This window comes from Pristiophorus japonicus, chromosome 2 (genome assembly GCF_044704955.1).
Source record: "Pristiophorus japonicus isolate sPriJap1 chromosome 2, sPriJap1.hap1, whole genome shotgun sequence".
Lineage (NCBI taxonomy): Eukaryota > Metazoa > Chordata > Chondrichthyes > Pristiophoridae > Pristiophorus > Pristiophorus japonicus.
In genome coordinates this window covers 364,348,139-364,360,446 of record NC_091978.1, presented here as the reverse complement: position 1 = coordinate 364,360,446, position 12,308 = coordinate 364,348,139, and the positions used below count along the sequence as shown (strand labels likewise).

The 12,308-nt window shown below is 46.8% G+C and overlaps 1 protein-coding gene across 1 annotated transcript in view; it reads right to left on the bottom strand.

The window, feature by feature from the left end:
- grid2 (glutamate receptor, ionotropic, delta 2) overlaps positions 1-12,308 on the bottom strand; it is a 467,741-nt gene that overhangs the window by 282,222 nt on the left and 173,211 nt on the right. Inside the window, exon 10 of the mRNA XM_070859425.1 lies at positions 5,890-6,202. Coding sequence (XP_070715526.1) covers positions 5,890-6,202 — 313 coding nt within the window. The remainder of the gene's footprint in view (positions 1-5,889; positions 6,203-12,308) is intronic.

Below are 12,308 nucleotides of genomic sequence, written 5' to 3'. Positions count from 1 at the left end.
ATGATCTTGTTGAATGGCGGAGCAGGCTCAAGGGGCTAAATGGCCTACTCCTGTTCCTAATTCTTATGTTCTTATGTTCTTATGTTCTTTATCACATTTTCACATCGCTGTTTGTGGGAGCTTGCTGTGCACAAATCAGCTGCCGCGTTCTCCACATTACAACAATGACTACACTTCAAAAAGTACATCATTGGCTGTAAAGTGCTTTGAGATGCCCGGTGGTCGTGAACACTATATAAATACAAATCTGCCTTGTTTTATTCTTTGTATTTCTTCTATTCTTAAGGGTTAGTTGGAAGAATTTCGATGCAGAGGTTCCCTGAAAGGTTCGAGAAGTCGCTGTTGACCATACACTCGGGCTCCTGGGACAAAAAACCATAATTATTTGCTCAAGCTTTGTTCGAATCAGATTTTCTCATTTCTTTCTTTTTGAAACGGCAACAGCGGAAAATGTCCTCAGGGGAAATTAAATGCAAATTTCAGTTGATGTGCAGACAACTGCTGCTTCAGATAAAACGATGGAGAAAAAACAAATGTTCAAATGTTCTGAACACTGTTATCTCAGGGCAAGATAAATATTTGCACGGAGTGAAGTAATTTTATATAATGAAAGTCGATAAGTAGTGATTCGGTTGGCGAGAACCACTTCGTGTTGAGGAGTTGTGGACTTATCAAGTTCAGAGAAACATAGAAACATAGAAAATAGGTGCAGGAGTCGGCCATTCGGCCCTTCGAGCCTGCACCACCATTCAATAAGATCATGGCTGATCATTCCCTCAGTACCCCTTTCCTGCTTTCTCTCCATACCCCTTGATCCCCTTAGCCGTAAGGGCCATATCTAACTCCCTCTTGAATATATCCAATGAACTGGCATCAACAACTCTCTGCGGCAGGGAATTCCACAGGTTAACAACTCTCTGACTGAAGAAGTTTCTCCTCATCTCAGTCCTAAATGGCCTACCCCTTATCCTAAGACTATGTCTCCTGGTTCTGGACTTCCCCAACGTCGGGAACATTCTTCTCGCATCTAACCTGTCCAGTCCAATCAGAATCTTAGACGTTTCTATGAGATCCCCTATAATCCTTCTAAACTCCAGTGAATAAAGGCCCAGTTGATCCAGTCTCTCCTCATATGACAGTCCAGGCATCCCTGGAATCAGTTTGGTGAACCTTCGCTGCACTCCCTCAATAGCAAGAACGTCCTTCCTCAGATTAGGAGACCAAAACTGAACATAATATTCCAGGTGAGGCCTTACTAAGGCCTGTACAACTGCAGTAAGACCTCCCTGCCCCTATACTCAAATCCCCTCGCTATGAAGGCCAACATACCATTTACCTTCTTCATCGCCTGCTGTACCTGTATGCCCACTTTCAGTGATTGATGAACCATGACACCCAGGTCTCGTTGCATCTCCCTTTTTCCTAATCCGTCGCCATCCAGATAATATTCTGCCTTCGTGTTTTTGCCCCCAAAATGGATAACCTCACATTTATCCACATCATACTGTATCTGCCATGCATTTGCCCACTCACCGAACCTGTCCAAGTCACCTTGCAGCCTTTTAGCATCCTCCTCACAGCTCACACTGCCACCCAGTTTAGTGTCATCCGCAAACTTGGAGATATTTCACTCAATTCCTTCATCTAAAGCGGCACTCCACTAGTCACTGCCTGCCATTCTGAAAAGGACCCGTTTATCCCGACTCTCTGCTTCCTGTCTGCCAACCAGTTCTCTATCCACATCAGTACATTACCCCCAATACAATGCGCTTTGATTTTGCACACCAATCTCTTGTGCGGGACCTTGTCAAAAGCCTTTTGAAAGTCCAAATACACCACATCCACTGGTTCTCCCTTGTCCACTCTGCCAGTTACATCCTCAAAAAATTCCAGAAGATTCGTCAAGCATGATTTCCCTTTCATAAATCCATGCTGACTTGGTCCGATCCTGTCACTGCTTTCCAAATGCGCTGCTATTTCATCCTTAATGATTGATTCCAACATTTTCCCCACTACTGATGTCAGGCTAACCGGTCTATAATTATCCGTTTTCTCTCTCCCTCCTTTTTTAAAAAGTGGTGTTACATTAGCTACCCTCCAGTCCATAGGAACTGATGCAGAGTCAATAGACTGTTGGAAAATGATCACCAATGCATCCACTATTTCTAGGGCTCTAAGTTCACTGTAGTTTCAATGCAATTTCATATCTGATCAAATCACTTCTTGATGACAATATGTTTTTGCTTGTGTAATTAAGGATGTGTATGATTGCGTGTCTGTTCGTGTGAATCCCTCATTTCTCTAAGCTCTTTGCCCACTTGAAGCCCTGGCTTCAAGTCCCAGCTGAAGTTATATCCCCAGCTGCTGGAACTGGGAGGCACGCATCATGTAGGTTGGATCAAAATGATCTCTGTCTTGTATATACTCAACAACTTGCATTCCCTTTGCTTCCGGAGGAAACAATGCCTCGGTTTGCTGCCCTCTGGGGCAGTTGGCGAATTCTCTTTCTGCGTGATTCTCATCCTTATTTTCAAATCCTTCCATGGCCTCGCCCCTCTCTGTCTCTGTATCTCTATAACCCCCGCCCCCCCCGCCCCGCCGAGATGCCTTTGCTCCTCGACTTCTGGTCTTTTGAGTATCCCTGATTATAATCGTTCAACCATTGTCGGGCGGGCCACATCGTCCACATGCCCGACACAAGACCTCCCCAAAGCAAGCGCTCTACTCGGAACTCCTACACAGCAAGTGAGCCCCAGGTGGGCAGAGGAGACGTTTCAAGGACACACTCAAAGCCTCCCTGATAAAGTGCAACATCCCCACTGACCCAAGCCCAGGTCCCTGGCCCAAGACCGTCCTAAGTGGAGGAAGAGCATCCGGGAGGGCGCTGAACACCTCGAGTCTCGTCGCCGAGAGCGTGCAGAAACCAAGCGCAGGCAGCGGAAGGAGCGTGCGGCAAACCAGACTCCCCACCCACCCTTTCCTTCAACCACTGTCTGTCCCACCTGTGTCAGAGACTGTAATTCCCCTATTGGACTGTACAGTCACCTGAAAATTCACTTTTAGAGTGGAAGCAAGTCTTCCTCGATTCCGAGGGACTGCCTATGATGATGATGATTGGTGGCCATGCCTTCTGCTGCCTCGGCCCCGAGCTCTGGAACTCCCTGCCTAAACCTCTCTGCTTCTCTTTCCTCCTTCAAGATGCGCCTTAATACCAACCTCTTTGGCCAAACTGCCCTAATTTCTTATTATGCGGCTAGGTGTCAAATTTTTAAAATCTCATAACACTCCCGTGAAGCGCCTTGGGACGTTTCACTGTGTTAAAGGCACTATATAAATTCAAGTTGTTGTTGTTTTTTTAATTGCTGGGGATGGGGAAATCCGTAACCTATCACCCTATGTCACGCACATTGGTCCGGGCAGGCTTTGGCTGCCCTGAAGAATGGTTAGTGGCATCACACACAGCACAAGCGCAGTTTGTTATATGTTACAGATTAGCGGTGACTGTCTCCCCAAAGGGTGACAGAACGACAGGGTGGATCAAGTAATTCCCACAGTGGTTCTCGCCCCCTGCTTGACTGGTCAGGCTTTCCACGTTTACTGAGTTTATCTGGGCCGGGAAGCGGGAGTTTCGCATCAAGAAAGAAAGACTTGCATTTATATAGCGCCTTACACGACCACCGGACATCCCCAAGCACTTTACAGCCAATGAAGTACATTTTGGAGTGCAGTCACTGTTGTAATGTAGGAAACGTGGCAGGCAAGTTGTGCACAAGCAAACAGCACTGTGATAATGACCAGATAATCTGTTTCCTTGTTATGTTGATTGAGGGCTAAATATTGGCCAGGACACCAAGGGAGAACTCCTCTGCTCTTCTTCAAAATAGTGCCATGGGATTTTTGACGTGCACCTGAGAGAGCAGACGGGGCCTCGGTTTAGCGGCACCTCCGACAGTGCAGCACTCCCTCAGCACTGCACTGGAGTGTCAGCCTAGATTTATGTACTCAAGTCCCTGGAGTGGGACTTGAACCCACAACCTTCTGACTCAGAGGCGAGGGTGCTACCCGCTGAGCCACGGCTGACACAATCAGACCCGTAGAAGTGCCGGGTGCAGAACTGTTACTGTGAGAAAGGAAAAATCTGTGCACGTAGTGAGTTGGTAAACCAACGGTGGAGGGACTGAAACTGCATGAAGGAAGTCGAAAAGATGGTTTCAGAACTTCCCTCCCACTCTGATCTCTCCGTCCTCGGCCTCCTACACTGTTCCAATGAAGCTCAACGTAAGCTCGAGGAACAGCATCTCATTCTTTCAATTCGGCACTTTGCAGCCTTCTGGTCTCAACATTGAGCTCAACAACTTTTGATCATAACCACCACTCACATTTTTCGGATGGTAGGTGTTATGTGTTTAGATGCTCTGATAATGACTCCAAGAGGCAAAGTATTGCACTTGAACTGTAGTGACCTTAGTCCGTTTAATATAACGCCAAAGTGAGGATACCACATGGTGAACTCCCTTTAATACCTGGGTACCTGTGGTGTACAGGTGACCCCTGGGCCTCCACCAGTTGCACCCTCTGGTGGTGCCAGCATAGTGTATACAGTGTGAACCTTGTTGATGGTACCTCTGGTAAACAAGTCTCCATCTTATGCAGCTATACAGTGACTACACAGAGAGTATATCTATAGTGTACATATATAACAGTAGGTGCTGGTAATGATTCTGCTGTAACCATTTACACTTCCCCTCGGACCGATCTTTTGTTTCTTTACTTGTCACATTAGTTTCCCCTTTTGCCTTTTCCCTCCAAACTATCACACACCTTTCTGTGGTACGCAAACGCCGCGAATATGCAGTCTCCAGAGAATACAACCGCTGCGCCCTCAAAAGACCTGCCGATCCAGGCCAGATTGAACAACCTATCACCAACCCCTCTCAAATCTAGAAGGCCATTTTTGACCATCGCCGAAGCCTTTTCTTATGTTCTTATGCAACTGTGGAGCTCCTAATCAGACCCTGGAGCACATCATTGTGCACTGCCCTCAGAGGAAATTCGCAGGCAGCCTACAAAATATCCACGGTGTTACCTTGGCCTTCATTGGCCTTCATTGCAAGAGGATTTGAGTACAGGAGCAAGGATATCTTACTACAGTTATTCTGGGCCTTGGTGAGACCGCACCTGGAGTATTGTGTGCAGTTCTGGTCTCCTTACCTTAGAAAGGATATTCTTGCTAGAGAGGGAGTGCACCAAAGGTTCACCAGACTGATTCCTAGGATGGCAGGTCTGTTGTATGAGGAGTGATTGGGTCGACTAGGCCTGTATTCACTAGAATTTACAAGAAGAATGAGAGGGGATCTCATTGAAACGTATAAAATTCTGACTGGGTTGGATAGACTGGATGCGGGGAGAATGTTTCCCCTGGCTGGGAAGTCTAGAATAAGGGGTCACAGTCTCAGGATACGGGATAGGACATTTAGGACCGAGTTGAGGAGAAATGTTTTCACTCAGAGGGTGGTGAACCTGTGGAATTCTCTACCACAGAAGGCTGTGGAGGCCAAGTCACTGAATATATTTAAGAGGGAGATAGATTTCTAGAAACAAAAGGCATCAAGGGGTATGGGGGAAAAGCGGGAATATGGTGTTGAGATAGAGGATCAGCCAGGATCATACTGAATGGCGGTGCAGACTCGAAGGGCCGAATGGCCTACTACTGCTCCTAGTTTCTACGTTTCTATGTTACACCGGAAGCTTTGGCCTGGATATCCGACTTAGATATTGAAATTTGATTTGCTTTGCTGTTACCGTATGGAAGAAGAGGAGACGGCATTGAATCAAAATGGCGGCAAAGAGGTGGGCCGTTAGCGACGTTACGATGAAGCAGTCTCTTACCTTGCTGAACAAAGGACCCGTAGACGAACCACATGGAGTTGTACAAGGTGGTAGAGGTGACGGATCCCATCTGCAGCCTGGGAGGATTGAGCCAGTTCAGCAGGTACACCAACAGGCCCACCAGTATCACCGTGCCGGCGATGCAGGCCCACAGGGAGAAGTCAAACGGCGCCAGACAGGCAAACATGTCGACCGTCTTCTCCGTCTTCTTCAGAAGGAATCCCACCGAGTAATCCATGTAACGTGTGGTGAAGTCCACCACACTCTCCCGCTCCGGAGTGATGGTCAAGGCCGAGATTCCCACGTCGGCTCTCTGTAAATTTGTTTCAAAAAAAGGGCGTTAATCACAAGTGACAGGGAGCAAGCTTTTATCTTCCTCCATCCCTTTCTCCAATCTACTTGCGAATGACAACGACAACTTGCATTTATAAAGCGCCTTAGAATCATAGAATGGTTACAGCACAGAAGGTGGCCATTCGGCCCGTCGAGCCCATGCCGGCTCTCTGCAAGAGCACTTCAGCTAGTCCCCACACTCCCGCCCTTTCCCTGTAGCCCTGCAAAATTCTTTTCCTTCAGGTACTTATCCCATTCCCTTTTCGAAAGCCACGATTGAGTCTGCCTCCACCACCCTTGCAGGCAGTGCATTCCAGATCCTAACCACTCGCTGCGTAAAAAGGAGCGTCCCTGGTGTTGCCTTTGGTTCTTTACAGCAATCAACTGAACTCTGCGGCCCCTGGCTCTCGACCCATTCCGCCGCCAACGTAGTCAAACGTCCCCCGAGGCGCTTCACGGAGGCATAATCAGACAAAATTTGCCACCGAGCCAAAGAAGGAGACACTGGAACAGGCTTGGTCAAAACAGCAAGGTTTTGAGGAGGGTCTTAAAGGAGGAGAGAGGGAGGGGGGGAGGTTTAGGAAGGGAATTACAGAGCTGAGGGCTTAGATGGCTGAACGCACAGCCACCAATGGTGGGGCGAAGGAAATGAGGAGTTGCACAAGGCTAGAGTTGGAACAGCGCAAAGATCTCGGGGGGTTTGTGGGGCTAGACGAGGCTACAGAGATAGGGAGGGGCAAGGCCATGGAGAGACTTGAACACAAAGATGAGAATTTTAAAATCAAACCTCTAGTGGACTCTAAACTTTAAGTTCCCTGGATCACATTGACTTCAGCACATAACAAAGGCCATTTACATAAAGATTTAATGATCAGCACTTGAATCCATGATTGAAACAGTTTCATTATTACGCCTGAATGTTTCTTGAACGAATCTAGCTGGCTGCTTTCTAACAAATCTATTCATTAAATCAATTATTTATTTTTTCTAGCACAGTTAATCATGCAAAATGTACTTGAGCGTCGAGTACTAAAGTGATTAATAATGCACTACAAATTATCTTGCGAATGAACTGATGTAACCATGTAAGAAAAATAAATTATATATATTGGCCTAGAAATCCCGGTCGAGGTCTTCCCGCGGGCGAACGACAGAAAAAGGGGAAAAAGGATGCGCACCTACCTGTTCCTGCCACACCCACCAGCGATCCCGGTCCTGAGGCCTCCACTGACTGCGCATCGCAGCGCGTGCACATCGGCACATCCGTAAGCTGGAGCTGGAGTCACATGGCTCTGGGCAGCCAATCAAGGTACAGTATGTTCTCATTCATAATAATGGGAACTCCGTAAATTGGATTTCCCATTATGATTGAGAAACCCCCCTCCAAACACCCAAACACAAATAAAAAATAGAAAAAATACACCACATATTTAAGATTAATTTAAATTAAAGTTATTAATGTCTGATAAAAAAAAGATATATTTTTCCGCTATGTTTTTAAGTTTTTTTAATTAGGGTTTAAAATAAACTTACCTTCGTGGGCAGGGTTTTTAACAATAAAGTGTGTTTTTAAAATTTTATTTTACTGTGTTTTTGTATGTTTTAAAACTCTTACGCCTGGACCAGTAGGCTATACACCTGCTTTTATCGGGCGCAAGAGTTTTCAGGACTTTTTCTGGGCAAGAGATGAGCAAATACCGCAATCTTGCCCATGCGAATGTCCTGGCTGAGGGGTTATGGATGATCTGTTAAGCCAGAGCTTGACCGATCGGAAAAGCCGGTTTTCAGCGCATGCGCATTGTGCACTGAAAATCGGCTTTTGCGATGTCTTCCCGGGTCCGTACACACTCCGTACACACTCCGAACGGATCCGGGGGGGCCCGGATTTCAAGGCCATAATCTGCATGCACTACATACTTTACTAAAAAAATAAGTTTTTTTTCCAATTTTTCACCTCTCGTTGAAGGTATTTATTTGAAAAAGCTGAACTGGATGCGTATTGATGTCTAGTTTGACATGAGAAATGAAGCCGACATTTGAGTATTTGGAGAAAGAAAATCCAAATGAAGTCCATTTTGAACTACATTGAGCCAGAGTGCCCAATCCGTCTATGAAGATCAATTGGACAGATGCATTGATCCAACGTCGGTGTCAGCTCTGTAATTGCATTCAGAATTAACTTTTCTAATCTCCATGCTTGCACTCGGGCTCAGCTGATGAGTTTCACAGCAGCAGACGCAAACCATTTGAGGGCGCAAAATTTACCGCTCCGCCTGGATTAATACCGCAACAGAGGCGCGACCGAATTTCCACCGCCTAGTGCTGTATTCTCTTCAGAAAAGTCCAGGGCATGAAAGCTCCTGCATTGAGGCGAGAGATGAAGTGGTGAGTCTTCCTGGTTAACCCTTGCCACTGGACCAAGACCGAGCTCTGTCAAGCCCGTGTGGTGGCTGGTGTGCAACGGCCACCCCACGTTAAAAAAATCCACGCACAGGCATCTTCCACCCTTCGGGATGTAGTTTGGGATCTGGAATATCAGGCCTTTCATTGAAACACCTGTGAACTCATCCCTTTTTTGTGTGGAAGCAAGTCATCCTCGATACGAGGGACTGTCTATGAAGAAGAGGTGATGTACAACACCAACAGCACGCAATTATATTGTGCCTTAAACATAGATAGTTCTCCCACAGGGCCTCACGGAGGGGTAAGGAAACAATAGCCACCGAGCCAAAGGAAGGGGGGTTAGGAGGAGTGACCGAGAGCTTGGTCAAAAAGATTGGTTTTAAAGAAGTCTTAAAGGAGGAGAGGGAAGTGAAGAGATTTATGGGTCTTTCAGCCCCTCGCACCTGTTTCGCCGTTTATTTGGATCATGACGGATCTGTATCTTGACTCCATCTCCCCTCCTTGGTTGCATAACTCTTAAGAACCATGCCTAACAAAAATCAATCTCATTTCAGTTTGATCCCCCCCCAGCCTCAACAGCGTGTGTGTTTGGGGCGGGGGGGAGTGTTCCAGATTTCCACGACCCGTTGGGTGAAAGAGGGATTGCCCTAGAGCTAGGATGCCAATGGTGAGGCGCAGGCCAGGTCAATTAAAATTTTCAAGACTGAGATTGATATATTTTGTTAGGTACGGGAACATAAGAACATAGGAACAGGTGGAGGCCATTCAGCCCCTCGAGCCTGCTCCACCATCCAATGAGATCATGGCTGATCTGTGACCGAACTCCATAATACCCATCTTTGCCCGGAGGATAAATGAGGTACAGATCAGCCATGAATGGCGGAGCAGGATCGAGGCGCTCAATGACCTCCTCCTCACGAGGTTGATTCCTGAGATGAAGGGGTTGTCTTATGAAGAAAGGTTGAGCAGGTTGGGCCTATACTCATTGGAGTTTAGAAGAATGAGAGGTGACCTTATTGAAAGGTATAAGATGAGGGAGCTTGACAGGGTAGATGCTGAGAGGGGGTATCTGGAACTCGGAGATATCGTTTCAGAATAAGGGGCCGCTCATTTAAAACTGAGATGAGGAGGAATTTCTTCTCTCAGAGGGTTGTAAATCTGTGGAATTCTCTGCCCCAGAGAGCTGTGGAGGCTGGGTCATCCAATATATTTAAGATGGAGATAGACAGATTTTTGAATGATAAGGGAGTCAAGGGTTATGGGAAGCAGGCAGGGAAGTGGATTTGAGGCCAAAATCAGATCAGCCATGATTTTATTGAATGGCAGAACCGGCTCGAGGGGGCAAATGGCCTACTCCTGCTCCTATTTCTTATGTTCTTATGTTTCTGTTCCTATGTGTATCGCTCAGACACATCTTATATTGGCAGCATTTAAACTGAGATGTCTCAAACGTACATTAGAGGATTTTTTCTTGAATTGATTATTGCTTCTTTTGCTAGCTCTCCAAACTAAACAGGTTATGGTACAAAGGCCCTGCATCTAATATTGCAACCTCAAGCTCCTCTCTCAGGATATAGAAGAACAACGTATTTATATAGTGCTTTTAATGTAGTAAAACGTCACAAACCATCTCACAGGAGCTTTATCAAACAACATTTGACACCGAGCTACATAAAGAGATATTGGGGTGGATGCTTGGTCAAAGAGGTAGGTTTTAAGGAACGTCTTAAAGGAGGAGAGAGAGGTGGTGAGGTGGAGAGGTTCAGAGAGGGACTTCCATAGCTTGGGGTCTTGACAGCTGAAAGCATGGCCGCCAATGGTGGAGCGATGAAAATCGGGAATACTCAAGAGGGCAGAATTAGAGGAGTGCAGACATTTTGCAGGGTTGAGGGGCTGGAGGAATTTACAGAGATAGGGAGGGCCATGGGCCATGGAGGAATTTGAAGACGAGGATGAGAATTTTTTTGAAATCAAGGTTGTGACTGTTAGTTGCCGTCTGGACACGCCATGGCGCACCATCTTGCCGTCCGGAGGAGGTGGGGGTTCCCAATGAGTGCTCTTTACACGGGAGTCCTCCCTTTATTTAGTGGGGATTTGGTCTGGAGGGTGTTACACAGAGCAGTCCCGTGCAATCGATTTTTAAGTCGGTTCATCAACTCCCAGGCCGCCTGCAATTTCTGCGGTCTGGTAGAGTCCGTGTTCCATGTTTATGTTGAGTGTGCCAGGTTGCAGTCCCTATTCCATTATTTGAAGGGGCTGCTCCTCAAATTCTGGCTGCACTTCAGTCCCACTCCTGATCTTTGGGCACCCTGTGCAGAGGGGAGTGGGCAGATCAGAAGGCCTCCTTGTAGGACTGCTCTTGGGCACGGCCAAGGTGGCCATCACCCAGTCCAGGCAGCGGGCGGTCGAGGGGGTCGTTCAGCCTGACTGCCTGCCTCTCTTCCGCGGTTACATTTGAGTCAGGATGTTCATGGAGATGGAGCTCGCGGTGTCCACTGGTACGGTTGCGGCCTTCCGCGAGAGGTGGGTATCGGAGGGACTGGAGTGCATCATCACCCCCGGCAACCAAATTTCAATTCGAACTGTTAGTGTCAAAAGTTTAATTTGTTTATTTGTCGGTTTTGGTGCCCCCTTTAATAAGGGGGCATTTGATTTGCATTTGATTTACAGGTTCATTTAAAATAGTTGTAACTATTAGTGATGAAAAGGTTATCAGTCTTCGGAAGTTGGCCTGACATAACAAAATGTCACATTCTGGACTGTACTGGTACAAATTTAGCAAGTCGTCTTGGAAACATAGAAACATAGAAAATAGGTGCAGGAGTAGGCCATTCGGCCCTTCGAGCCTGCACCGCCATTCAATGAGTTCATGGCTGAACATGCAACTTCAGTACCCCATCTCTGCTTTCTCGCCATACCCCTCGATCCCCCCAGTAGTAAGGACTACATCCAACTCCTTTTTGAATATATTTAGACAATTGGGCTCAACAACTTTTTATGGTAGTGAATTCCACAGGTTCACCACTCTCTGGGTGAAGAAGTTTCTCCTCATCTCTGTCCTAAATGGCTTACCCCTTATCCTTAGACTGTGACCCCTTGTTCTGGACTTCCCCAACATAGGGAACATTCTTCCTGCATCTAACCTGTCTAAACCCGTCAGAATTTTAAACGTTTCTATGAGGTCCCCTCTCGTTCTTCTGAACTCCAGTGAATACAAGCCCAGTTGATCCAGTCTTTCTTGATATGTCAGTCCCGCCATCCCAGGAATCAGTCTGGTGAACCTTTGCTGCACTCCCTCAATAGCAAGAATGTCCTTCCTCAAGTTAGGAGACCAAAACTGTACACAATACTCCAGGTGTGGCCTCACCAAGGCCCTGTACAACTGTAGTAACACCTCCCTGCCCCTGTACTCAAATCGCCTTGCTATGAAGGTCAACATGCCATTTGCTTTCTTAACCGCCTGCTGTACCTGCATGCCAACCTTCAATGACTGATGTACCATGACACCCAGGTCTCATTGCACCTCCCCTTTTCCTAATCTGACACCATTCAGATAATAGTCTGTCTCTCTGTTTGTACCACCAAATAACCTCACATTTATCCACATTATACTTCATCTGCCATGCATTTGCCCACTCACCTAACCTATCCAAGTCACTCTGCAGCCTCATAGCATCCTCCTC